The 14,140-nt window shown below is 39.1% G+C and overlaps 1 protein-coding gene across 3 annotated transcripts in view; it reads right to left on the bottom strand.

Annotated features, from left to right (window-relative positions):
• CCDC83 (coiled-coil domain containing 83) overlaps positions 1 to 14,140 on the bottom strand; it is a 51,674-nt gene that overhangs the window by 7,866 nt on the left and 29,668 nt on the right. For 2 of the 3 annotated variants that reach the window (XM_057316774.1, XM_026518258.4), the window contains exons 5-7: positions 13,276 to 13,443; positions 7,053 to 7,144; positions 4,512 to 4,580 (exon numbers count right to left, since the gene is read on the bottom strand). In XM_057316774.1, the coding sequence (XP_057172757.1) occupies positions 4,512 to 4,580; positions 7,053 to 7,144; positions 13,276 to 13,443 (329 nt within the window). The remainder of the gene's footprint in view (positions 1 to 4,511; positions 4,581 to 7,052; positions 7,145 to 13,275; positions 13,444 to 14,140) is intronic. The other variant, XM_057316775.1, reaches the window with a different exon arrangement.

The raw sequence follows: 14,140 nt of genomic DNA on the forward strand, positions 1-14,140 counted from the left end.
AGGCAGAAGGAACCACATGTTAGGCACAATTATTTTGGTGTGGATAGATACAAAGTGGAAGTGGGGAGAAGTAGGAGAGAAACTAGACAATTAGGGAAATCATGCTAAAGGGTCTGGTTTTTATTTTGCAGGTGATGGAAGGTCATTGATAGACATAGCAGGTTTGACGTTTACTAAAGAAATATGGCTAACTTAATTAAATATGAACAAAATTTGTTTGCTTCTATTGATGGAATTCCCATTAGTCCTTAATTTTGGAAATTTTGTCTAAAAAAGGCTTGGGTAGTGGGAAAGATATATGGGATGTTACCAGACAGAACTCCCGACTCACCTCTCTGCCCACCTCAGATAGCATGAACTCTACCGGTGCTGCGTCAAGAGGTGCTCATGGGAGAGAGGGCAGGACGATAGGAGAATTAGAAGAAGAGTATAGAAGGGGGGCACCTGGGTGGCTCAGTTGGTTAAGCATCTGACTCTTGATTTCAGCTCAGATCATGATCTCAGGGTCATGAGATGGAGCCCCATGTCTGCTCTGGGCTCAGCAGGGAGTCTTCCTGAGATTCTTTCTCTCCCTCTCCATCTGTCCCTCTCCCTGCACATACTCTCTTTCTCTCTCTTTCTCTAAAATAAATGAATCTTAAAAAAAAAAAGATTATAAAAGAGAAAGTGATAGGCCGACAAGAATAATAGAGATAAACGGGGAAAAGTAAGCAACTCAAGGGAATATGATGAAACAAAAAAGGTTCAAGGGTTTAGATTCAGTATCTCTTGCTAGGCATTGTCAAGAATGTAGCTGAGATGAGTACTTAGATAACATTTTTTATCTGGACTTGAAATTTATTTATTATATTTTGGAATCTGGAAACATTCCACATATTACCACATACATATGTCTATCACATAAGTCATCTATTAAATGCCTGAATTCCTACTATGGTCAAGGTTCCATGTGAGACATAGGAGGATACAAAAGTGAGTAAGGCATGGAAAGAATTTCTCTCAAAGAGGTTTACAATCCAGTGAACAAATACACAAATGATTGTAACATAAAACAATACTAGTGCCATAGAAAAGGCTGAAATATTGCTGGTGGCCTGGAGTTCAAAAGAAAAGCATGTATTATTTACCTGCCTTAAACTATTTAGCAAACCATTTAAGTCCATAATACTAAATTAGAAAGCAAGGGGTTGGTGCTTTAGCATTTCGTGTGTTGGGAGATAATCAGCTTGATTACAGGCTTGAATGCCTTAAGGAAAAGTTAATAATTTTCAAATGTCAAAGGATGAGAAAGAAATTATATTTAGAGGTTGTAAACAGAAGGAATTGATAGAACATTTGGAAATGTTTGACCTGAGGCCTCGGCATGCTTGGGAGGCAGCACACACAGTGCTTGGTCTCCTTCCGAAGCTGGGAATGAAAACGGCCCTTTTGAGGAGTTAAGTCCAATCTTTCAAGCTAAAGATATCTTGTGGTATCACTTACCCCTTTGGACACCTAACTAAGATTCTCAACAATTACTGTCTCCTTTCCAGCCTTTCAAAATATTAGGAAAATGAAAACTAGTTCCTTTTTATAGCCATATAAATACCTTTAGATGTCTAGGGTAAGAAAGTAAAAAGGAGGAAGTAGAAGACTGCTGTTCCCTCCCCATCCTTGTTTCTCCCCAGATACCCAAGAAATGTACTTAAGAAATTGTAAAAGAGAATTTAGTTTAAACTATTATAAGTCAGAGACCTAGGATTCTGAATTAAATGTGTGCTCTTGAAACTTTCCCCTGCAAGATCCAAGTTAGCTTCATGCCTCCTCACGCTTGAAACTCTGATTGCTAACCTCTCTAGATCCCTTTGTTTGGTTTTATTGGCTTTCTATTTGTTGAATGAGTCTAAGTCACTTGGAAATTTCAGTTTTCTTCATTTCCTGAATAAGCATGCTAAATAAAACCAGATAATGGAAGTCATGCATAGGACGTTTCATATCCTTCCCACAGATCTAAGTTTTTGGTTATTGTCGAAAGATAGTTAAATGCAGAAATACTTTCAGGAGTTCCATGATTGAATATCCCTTGTTACTCATTCTAAACCTTCCTCAAAGAAATTAATTGACATACATTATTCCATTTCCAGGCAATTTTCAATTCTTGTGGTAATACTTATAACCAGAGATGGTTTTAATTAATTTTGTGAGTAAATTTAATAATGTTAAAATAAATATTTATTGAAATAAGGAAAAATTAAATCTATTAAATTTCCTTAAAGTTATTTGTCCTTTATTACTAAGCTCTTTTTGCTCATGATTTAATTAAACTTGACATTTTTTTCTTGTCTTTTATTTCTACTGAATCATGAGAAGTAAAAAATAAAATGAAACAAAATGTAATTTGTAGCTTTAGTAGGAAGGACCAAGATACCAAAAGAGCCTTTCTTATCAGTCAGATATAAATTTTTACAGTTATTTTCTCTGAACCTAATATCTATGACATCTTATAAGACTTAAGATTTGAATTGTTAAATTATTATAGTTAAGATTATGCTGTTGTATTCAATAAAAGTATCAAAATTAAACTCCTCCCTAATAGTCTTTAACTGTTAAGCTCACCTTGAGTTTTCTAAACCAATATTCATTTCTTAAAACTAGGGATTCATCTGGATTCGTTTTGGAAGTAGTTCCTATTCACCATGACTTTATAGGGGCAACTTAAAGATAATTGTTGATAATCATAGAAAGCACATTAATTTTTAAACTCCCTGTTTCCTAGACTCATCAACTCTATTCAGCCAAATAGGGGGCAAGGAAGAGAGAAGAGAAGGTGACAGTGACATTTTTACTTCAGGTATCTGAGCAGATGGTGAAAAAGGAGATGCGAGAAGTGAAAATTTAATGAGATATTTAATGAACTCTGCTTTAGGTATGTTGAGTGCCTTTGGGACATCCATGTGGAAATATTTGGCAGGCAAATAAAAATATATGTCTCGAGCCAAGAACACACATGTTAGTGCTGAATAAGTACATTTGAGAAGTTATATGTATAAACTTGCTAACAAGAGCTGTGTGTAGTTCAAGTGAATTCTTTCAAAGGATAGTGGGTTTTCTTTCATAGATGGTATCTGAGCACAGGTTGGGTGACTACTTGTCTGGATATAAAGGGAATTTCAAAGTAGTGAGTTTTGCACATCTTCTGTAGTATCCTTGTAACATCTAGACCAAAGACTACCTACCTGTTTTATCCAATAACACGCTCTCACATCTTCACCCAAGATCTAAGCCATGTACGTGATTCATCTCTCCAATGAACATATCTATGCTCATGGACATTCTTCCATTCAATAACTATTTAGTGAACATAGATTATTTATTAGTTCTCACAGACATGTAGTTGAAAAGGCATAGCCTGCTCTGTGCAATGACGAGACAGATGCATAAACAGCCAATTTCAACATATTTTAACAAGAGTTAGGAAACAAGAGAGCACTGAGGAAAAAGTACTTAAGACTTTCTGGGGGAAATACAAAATGATTCAGAAAGAAATTAAGCATCAAAGTCTGTGCCTAAAGGACAGTTGGGAGTTTTCCAGGTAGATGAGTGTGAGGAGGTAAGGCAGAGGGTCTAGTCTGTACAATGTAAGGGAAACAGGATAGTGCCTCGTAACAAAGAAGGTCTAGAAGTCCTCCCATGACCACATTCAGCGAGAGCAGTATTGCACCGCTGGTGTAGGGAGACAGGTGAAGCTGAGTCTAAGGCAGCACACCGGGCCCACTAGTTCCTGCATATTCTCCAGAACCAGGTGTGAAGAGAGCCTGACGATCAAGCTAGGATAGAATGTAGATACTGCAGTGGGCAGGGACATCTTGACCATTGGCAAATGGCTGTAACTGTGGGTTTGCTGTTGGCTGCAACACGATGTCCAAAAGGCCAGAGCAGTCCATTCAGAGGTCACCAGTGCAGGAACAGACGAAAGCACATCCTATACAGATGAAAGGCAGAGGGAGCAAAGATCCAAAGGAAACCCACAGATCTGAGCCTTCTTCAATAACATGCCCCACAAGAGGGCATGTAAGCCCTACCTCCCTATATATGTCTTGGAGAAGAGCAGGGGGAAATAAGGAAATCTAAATGACTGAACATTTATGCAAAGGAGACTATGTCATCCCAAAGAGGCAATTTAAAAACAGCAGAGAATGAGGTTAGAATGATCCTTTAGCCTTCCTCTCACCACCCAGAAGGAAGTAGTGTCTTGAGGAAGACCAGATCAATTTTAGGGCATAAAGAAGCTTCATACATTTGAGTATATTACATGAATGAGGATGCCAAAAATGATTCCTGGTTGTTATTGAAATTATTGATGGCATTCACTGAGTAATGGCTTATAATAAGATTAGGATTTCACTTAAACTTTACTTTATCTCAGCTAGTCACAATTCTATGCTTTTCCCATGCCTTCAGCTCATAAATAAAAGTCCTTTCCAATTCAAAAAAATAAGAAAAAAGAAATTGTTTTTTAAAATTCCACCTACCTCTCTTTTCAGCCAGTCATTCTCCCAGATCTCTCGGTAGCTGCCCTTGTCAATGAACCGTATGGCATTCTAAAAGAAAGTTTCTGTAGTAAGGAAGACTTGCAACATGGCGATTCACAATCAACTATCTGATCATTTTACATTACGTTTCGCAATTACTTTGGAAACATATCTAAGAACTTTTGCTTCAGTTATTCTTTACTCTCATATTATTTTTTTGCTGATTCACACTGCCTAATACAGGTGATTTAGAGAACTGGACAATAGTTATCCATCCAATTTGACTTCCATTGTGACTGAATCTGATCGCCATGGTGAAGTCAATCATTAAGTGATCTGCTCCATAATTAAGGTTGCTGAACTGCAGGGATCAAATATTTTTCAAGGTTTCGGTCATGGACATAATCCAACATAGAGAAAAAGCATGAATAGCTTCATTTTTAATTTGGAAGACTTCTGCATGTCAATAATAACAATATGCGTATTTACAAACTTAATAGCAAATAGTTTCAGGGTAGCTAGACAGTCTCCTGGAGAAAGGCATTTTAGATGAAGAAAATAGGAAAACCATTACTTCATCAGTAGGTTCATAAAATGTACATTCATTTCCAATTCTTGTTTGTTTATAGTTTTCCCCAAAGGAACTTTATAATGGATGACAGATCGTTATTTGTCTGTGAGGTGCTTTTCTATGGATACCACGTTACAAATTCCACATTCAGTAACTAAAGGGCACAACTGAAGAGAAATTAAGAAAAATCTTATAGATCATAAAGACAGACAGAAATAACTTAAAAATATGTAAAGAATAAATTTATCTAAGTCTTTAGAGTTGGAAGATTTGCAATAATTTTTTTCCCTTCAAATCATACTAACTAAACTAAGGGTGCACCTACATTGCCTAGGAACCAGAAACTTTTATATTCCCGCTGCAACTGATAACTCTGACGTGTCCTGGGACACAGAATTTCATTTGAACAAAGGCAGGACATATCTCATAACTGAAGTTGGCTAATGGCTTAATTCACTAACAATGGAGCAGGGGTTTTCAACTTTGGCCCCATGTTGGAATCTCCTGGACGCTTTGACAAATCCAGAAACCGAGGCGACATCGCAGGCCAATTACACAAGCATCTCTGAGGCACCAAAGGAGTTCACAAAATTTCTCAGGACACTCCAGTATACAGCCCAGGTTGCACAACAGCGGATTAGCAGAAGCTAAAGGTATGCTCAAATAGCCAGATAAACGGGAAAATTCATTCACGTGTGTGAGCGTTAGGCATTATGTAGATTAAGATCAAGGATCTGAAGGAGACATCTGGAATCGAATCTCAATTCTGCCGCTTGCTCTGGGAAAATCACAAAAATTTCTCTGTGCCTCAGTTTTCTCATTAGCAAGTCCTTGCCTTATAGGATTGTTGAGAGACATAAATGTAATATGCTCGGAACAGTATCTGGAACAGTCTTTATTATATATTGAGTACATATGTTTGAAATATATTTGATCTACAGATGCATTTTTAATCATCTTAACTACGTTCAGATCATTTTATTGTTGACTTCACCATTTAGTCGTATTCAGTCACAAAGGGGCCAAATTTTATGGGCAGATAAACTATTGGTTAGTTCTCCATAATCCTCTATATATGTATGAATCAGTAAAAATCGTGCAGTAGGATAGTACCTGAAAGAACAACTGAACAAACTGGAATTCCGTGAAGAACTACCAGATGTTTGTGATTCTGTAGAAGAGATATTCTAGATGAAGAGACAGTCCCGGTGGGGGCCTCACTAACTGAGGAGATAGTCTGGGGACAGGGGAAGGAGAGTAAAGACAAAGGGATTAGAAAACATATAATGTTGGAAATTATATCTCAAACTTTTTTAAAAAAGATTTTATTTATTTGTCAGTGAGAGAGCACAAGCAGAGGGGAGCAGCAGGCAGAGGGAGAAGCAGGCTCCCGCTGAGCAAGGAGCCTTATGCGGAGCTCGATCCCAGGATCCTGGGATCCTGACCTGAGCTGAAGGCAGATGCTTAACCAACTGAGCCACCCAGGCTTTCCTCAATCATTTTTCATATCCCAAATTTTTAAAGCTCCGGCAATGTAAAGTGTACTCTCTTAGGTTTGGATATATATAACAGTAGTTTTTAGACAAATCATATTTCATTCTATAATGCATCCAAAACTTTTATTTAATAATTTGGTGTAGTCATTGTTATTACATAAAAATAACTGAATGATAAGTTACTGAGCTCTTGTTCCTTATGAGGCACTATGCTACTTAATTCATCTCATTTAATCCCCATACTATTCTTTAATTTAAAGGTAAATATCATTATTGCCCCTCTTTTTTAAATTAGAAAACTGAAGCCCAGAAAAGTCAAGTAACAAATTTAGTTTATATTCCCAGGAAGTGGTAGAACCGTGATTTAAACTTAACTGCTGAACTTCAGAACGCACGTTCTTAATCAATATAACATACCACGGGAAACAATAAGGGAACAACTTTTGTTTTGTTTTTAAGAAAACTGAAATATACCTTTGTGGCCCATTCCTTCTTTTGATCCAGTTGCAACAAAGTTTCTCTGATTATTCTCTTTCTAGCATCTTCCAGAGTGACTTTATAGTGTTCTTTAAAAACAAAATTAGAAAATTTAACAAAGCTAATCCTAGGTAAAACTATGCTGTTCGTAAATTTTATCTTCCATGATCCTCTCCTCTCCTTTCTACATATTTCCCCCCCAAATTTTCAGGGTACATTTTTACTGAAGCATCTAGTACCACCAATTAGAAGAAATGCACCAATAATTTACTAACACCTTAATGTGAATTAGCTTAAGATGATAGCTCTCCTAGGAATATTTGTATTTTCAAGGGATTGTCTCTCCAAAGGGAAAATTCCCAATACTTCAGGGCAGCCATCCACCTTGCACATCACACACTTGTGATTCCACAACAGAAATATAAAGAATATTTGATTATCTGCATGAGAAGCATCCCGTACCTACGACTCCCATCTAACTAAATTTCCGGTATTCTTGACCTGCGTTTCCTTGGGCAGGAAAGACAGAGTGAGAAGAGGAGAGAGGTGTGAAGGGGCCATGAAAGTCAGCCCCTGGTTCTGCGTTGGGCTCAGAGCAAGAAAGGAGGACAGATATGAAGAAGTGCAGAATTCTTCATTCTCTCCAGCTTTTCTTATGTCATAGTCAGGATTGAGAGAGCAAAGGATCATAAAATTTTAGGCCTTGAAAGATGCTTAGTGATCAGACCATCAACACCTCTGTTTAAGGAAAAATGAGGTATAGTGACATGAAGTCTGCTGTAGAGAGTGGAGAGGAAGAAAATTAGTCTAATTTGACACCTGGTGAATAAGAAAATGTAAGTCTTCATTATTCCAACCCACACATGCTCATCTATACAAACTGTAGTCTTCTTATTCCCATTCAGAGTCATCTCTTGAATATTTTAATCATTCCAATCTCATTTCTGATAGAATTTGTTTCAATTCAGGACCTAGTCCACTAGACTAAGGCTGGATGTTTGAAACTTTTACAAACCAACAAAACATAACAGGCAATCTAAAAGTTGCAATGGCTCAGGAGTTGAAAAATAATGGATTTCCATTCTTAGCATCTGAAAGAAACCATCAACCTGGAGCTTGATAAGATTAAATATTAATTCTTTGCTGCAAATCATAAAAAAATAGATGATCAAATATGCTCTGACCAAAGTTATAGCTCTCTCTATTGCCATATTAACACTGACAAAGCAATAAAAATACCCAACTTGTTCCAAGTTCCATATAAAATTCTATGGACTGTTTATCTTCTGAAAAGCAGAGTAACCACAAGGGAGAATGTAAAAATCTCATTGCTATCTTTTGTGATTCACATGCTCCTTTGAGAAACCACTGTTAACCATGCATTCATGAATACAGCCAAAGAAGCTGGGAGTATGAAATGTCTCCTTCTCATAGAAGTTGGAGACATTGCTAGTGGGGGCATGGGAGACTCTGGCTTTGTGCCTTTAAGCTCTTGGCTGCTCAGACCCCTGTCTAATGTGGCTGCCTCTCAGAGGCTGATGGCAAAGCCACACTGGCTGAAGCTTGCTTTGCCTTGTTCTGCCTTCCCTGCTGTGTCTGGCTCTGTGTTGCTTTGCTCCCCCACAGTTTCCTGGGAGTCTGTTGCCCACTTTTCACACGCTTGTCACTGTCACACAACCTTACTGACCCTCTCCAGTGGGGAGGGTGATGGTAGCCTCTCTTGTGAGTTCTCTTGGAGATCACCAAGGGACTCCTATTAATGGATGAAGAAATTGGTGTTCAGAGAAGTAATGTTGCTTTTTTGTAAGTGCATTTGAACCCAAATCTTCTAACTCACTATGAGTGACAAAGAAATTTTAGAGATTCCTGTTCTCTGTGCCTGGTGAAGGACAAAAGTAAAAATGCTCTGTGACCCTGACATCTATGACTTATAATAACCCCACACTTTCTGTATTTCTGGGCCTCACTAAGGTCCCCTTTCCTTTTATTGAGAGATAAAGTTGTGTCCTGGATAGATTAGTGACTGTGTTTCCTATATCCACTATCCCAACATCTCCCAGCCAAAGTTCAGGGAAGCAGCTCTAGGTGCTTCCTGCCCCTTCCCCCCAGAGCTCAGGGATGGTCCTGAATAAGGCAGGGTTGGATAGCTGACCACAGAATGGCCGACTGATGACCCATGAGGAGGCATGGACAAAGGTCTTTGCTCATCTTCTTTAGGTAGGTGATGATACCAGCTCTTCAGAATCTGGGCTGGAGAAAACTGCAAGAACTGGTCTGTGGGAAGCAAGAAGAGAATGGGGACAGGACAGAGCAAACCAGAGGCACCATGAAGGGGACACAGGCCGTGAAAGATAATGTAGAGAGGAGCCATCTCTAGGGCCACCGCTGATCTGATGGGCTTCTGTTTCCATCTTCAACAAACATGACCATGGGACATCAAGCAAACTTAGTTTTATCTATTCCCTTTAAAATTCATACTGGGAGGCTAGTAACTCTCTCAACAAGATATATAGCAAATTTCTTACTTTTCTCATCTTTTGGGATAATAAGAGGACCTCCAATCAGTAATTAGTGTATCCAGTCTTTTGTAATAGTTAAAATTTTAAACTCCATTCAAAGCTATGACTATTCCCTTCCCAGCTTGAACGTACAACTATTTCCTCTGATTTGAGTTTCTATGCCTTCTCCCTCAGGGTTGAAGAGAAGCATGGAAAGGGACAAAAAACCTCTCACTTGACAGATATTATCTCAATATGTGCACTCTAATGTGGCACTTTCTGGTTCTAGCTGGCACTTATGGTTGATTCCTTTTTCTATGGGGGTATTTTATAGGTTCTTCAAAGGACCACCCTCCCCATTGCTAGTTATTTCACCTGTGTTTCCTTGACACAGGGGATGTACTGTCCTTGAGGCTGGCTAACAACCTTTCTTTTGGCCTCTGGCTCTCTATCTCTTCCTCCCTCCCATATATGCAGGCTCCTATTTCTGGGTTAGGACACCATCACTGAGATCTAACAGGACTGCGTACTAGCTCTCTCTCATAGCAGATTCAGAGGAAACACTTTCATGCTTTGCCATGACAAACTCTGAGAGTGCAGCCTGCTGCAGACTGATTATTTGTTCCCCCTCCCCAATGAATGTGCTGAAATGTAGTCCCCAGTGTGATGGTATTTGGAGATAGGGTCTTTGGGAGGTCATTAGGTCAAGAGAGGGGAACCCTCATGATTGGGATTAGTGCCCTTATAAAAGAGACTCCAGAGAGCTCCCTTGTCCCTTCCACCAAAGATGGCTGTCTATGGACCAGGAAGTGGGTTTTCACCAGACACCAAATCTGCTGGCATTTGTCTTGAACTTCCCAGCCTGAAGAACCATGAAAAATAAATTTCTGTTGTTTATAAGTCACCCATTTAATGTATCTTGTTATAGTACCTGAAAGGACTAAGACACAGGCCTCGCTCAGGACAACAGCCACTTCACCTTTGCTCTGCTGTCAGAATGATTAGTCAGTCCCTTATCCCCTAGATTTCTCAGGGGTGGGTCATAAATTAGACCTCCATGTCTCCCAAACTGCAGAGGACACATACTGAACAATCTGAGGAACTTCCTTAAAGATTCTCCATCTTGATTTGAGGTGATGGAAGAATTCCCCTTCACCTGCCCCTTTGTGGGACAGCATAAGACTTAGAGCACACCAAGATCTCTTTCTAAACACTGTTCCCTAATTCCCAACAATCTTTTCTTGACCTATTTAACTTCTTTTATAGACTGGGATTCCATTTTCTGCCTCATCTGCATGGCGGTATCTCAGTTTACTCTGAAATGTGGAGTCTGTTATTTTGCCACCCCAGCTCAAATGAGACTAAAAAAGTTTTACTTTAACATGCTGTTTCAGGAACCATCCTTGCCTTAAAATACTTGCTCCTTGCCAGTAAACCAGTCTAACTACCACAAACTCCATGATCATGGGTGTGGGAGGAACATTCTAGAGAGATCATAGAAGAAAGGAGGAGGTGGGGAAAAAAGGGCAACATAATAGTAAGGCTTCAGATAAATCGATTTAAGTGTCCTGCTCATATCCACTGTCCAATTACTGGCCTCCAAAGTATTTTAATAGTCCCCAAGCAGAGTTGCTGCTGCTACCTGCATGGTTAGGAGAAATGCCTAAAACTAATGACAGATAAGAAAGGCCCATAGCAACTATTTCCCTATGACACTTAAAGTCAGCTACAGACTCAGGTTTAACCAGCAAGTAATTCAATGTATACATGTTAATACCACCATCCCAAAGCTGGATACACAGCATGGCAATTTTCAACTTAAAGAAATCATCCAAATTTCTGATCAAAATAATGGGTTAATAAGTTTATCTGAGAAGATGACTCTTCCTAATTTAAAAATATAAAGAACTGTTGCGGGGGGGGGAGCTTTAAAAATTTTAAACATACCAGAACAGTAACTATTCTAAAAGTATAGTACTGGTGCACAAATACATAGATCAGTGGAACAGAAGAGAAAGTATAGGGAGAGACCCAAATACACATGGGGAAATGAAGGTATGATAAAGTCCCCATCTCAAATCAGTAGGGTTAAAATGAATTATTTGATACATGATGTTAGGACAACTGGAAAACCATCCTTCCTAGGGATACACAAAAATGAAATTATATAAATACAAGTATATTCATTGCAGTAAAAGGAGATATTTAAGAATATTCATTGCAGCATTATTTGTAATAGTAAAATATAGGAAACAACCTAAATGCTTATGGGTAGGGAACTTGTAAAAAAAATCACAATACAACAAAACAAAGTAGCCATGGAATGAAGAATGAAGAAGTACTAATATGTACTGATCTATAAGAATATCCATATTGTTACATGAAAAAGCAAGTACAAAATTATATTTGGAGCATGCTTTATACATATTGATATAAAATATTTCTGACGAAGGTTACACAAGACTTTGATAATAGTAGTTTTATCTAGACAGAGGATCTGAGTGGCTGGGGGATAGACAGGGGTAAGAAGGTCTCCTCTGGCTTTTTAAAAAAGATTTATTTATTTATTTATTTATTTATTTATTTAATTTATTTATTATTATTATTATTACAGAGAGAGAGAGAGGACAGGAGGGAGGGGTAGAGGAAGAGGGAGAGAGAGTTCCAAGCGGATGCCCCGCTGAGCATGGAGCCTGACACAGGGCTTGATCTCATAACCCAGAGATCACGACCTGAGCTGAAACCAAGAGTCGGAAGCTAACCAACTGCACCACCCAGATGCCTCAGAAGGTGTCCCTTTTATTCTCTACTTTTCTTCTGGGGAGGAAAGCCTTTGAAAAATTGGAACTCTAAGCCCAGATCGATTTGGGACCAAATTTACACTGCCATTGTGGTGCAGAAAAGCTGAGCTGAGAAACTGACAGAAAACCTGGTCCAGCAGTGGAACATCCCACCATAGGGCCCCAGCCCCCCTCCAGTTTCCACTACCCCACACGAACACCTTCACCACTAAGGGCACCATCACCAGCCAGGCTCAGAGCTGTCATTTGGCCAGTGTTCTTCTGAGTCATCAAATTTCTCCATTTGCTCTACTCCGTGACTTTCCTGTCTCTGAGTCTCTGATGTTTTTTTAAGCCACTGTGCTAGCCACAGTGACAGACAGGTGGCCTCATGGTTCCCAGAACTAGTCCTGGTAAGCTTCGTCACACCTGATGCCATCCCACCCCATACTCTCTCCATTTCCCGTCTCGTGTTTGTGCTTCAGTTCTTTCTAACTATAACCTCGCATTTACTTGGGCGTTTCTCTACAATGATTCTGGTTTAACACCCTGGTTAAGTTGTTTTAAGCTTGCCTCAGATAAATTTCTTTTCAGTATAACCCTGTCCCAGGGCCTTCCTACCCCAGTGGAATGGCCCCAGACCTAGGTGTGGAAGCGTGCAGGTACCACCCACTGAATGAAGCTTCTTTCTCCAAGACAGTTGGTCTCAGGGATTCTCCACTGCCCCCTCCCCCCATCCTTCTACTTCTCCTCAGTTCCACTGGTGGTGCTGGGAGAGTTTCTCCACTTCCTTTCTCCACCTTTACCCTTAGGTTCATAGCTGCTTGTGCTGATAGCAGAAAGTAAAGAATGATTCAGGGAATACACATGTTTTTTCTTCTACCAAAGGGCTACTCTCCAAAGATTTTCTACTGAGTTTGAACTAGCTTTATCACAACTGACCTGACATTTTCTCCGCATTTTCTTTAACTGTATTGATGTCATTCTGCAAGGAGGTAATGAGTTTAGCATGTTGTTCACTCCCTACATTCTTGTATTCTTCCCAGTACTCCTTTTCACTGAGTTTCTCAAGAAATAGTTTCTCAGAGTTATTTAGTTGCACGCGCATATCTGTTGAGAGAAAATCAAGACACCATGTCATTTCCATTGTTCTTGCAACCATGATACGTTGCAATCCGATTTTATGAAGTTAATATCTGAAAGGTCTGCTACTAAAATGCTGTTAACTCATAAACACAATTTTTTATCTACAATTAAAGGAAATCTAAACTATTTCAACTACTGTTTAGCCCTCATGATGCATAATCCAAGTAAAATTAAACTTCCAACTATAAAATAGATGTGTGGTTTTAGGCTGTGACTGATTGGTTAATAGACTACCTGTATGCCTAGGAACCCACAAGCTTAAATTATTCCCATGATAGCTTGGTAAGTGTCCTATTTTGTACATTACATTATATCACATAAACTTTTTATTAATATATTGTCATTTTTCTGGCCATTGTGCCTCTGGGCAAAGTGAGTTCAACTTATATCCTGTGCTGTCCCTGGCAGCCATTTCTGTAAATAAATAGGTTGCTTCCATCATCTAAAGTTCTGTGTTCGGGCGTCCCTCGTGTGAGATGATACTGTATGACAGTAATCTCAACACATCTTCCCCGACCCCCACTTACAAAGGCCTTTAGGGTGAAAGATAAATTCTCTAGTAACATATGTACAAATACTGAGCTGTGTCCCCCGTACGAATCTTCAGTTTGCCGTGGTACACTGGCTAAACGTGATATTCTACTCCATCTTTAGGCTGGGC

The sequence above is a fragment of the Ursus arctos genome, unplaced genomic scaffold (genome assembly GCF_023065955.2).
Source record: "Ursus arctos isolate Adak ecotype North America unplaced genomic scaffold, UrsArc2.0 scaffold_22, whole genome shotgun sequence".
NCBI classification, from domain to species: Eukaryota; Metazoa; Chordata; class Mammalia; order Carnivora; family Ursidae; genus Ursus; species Ursus arctos.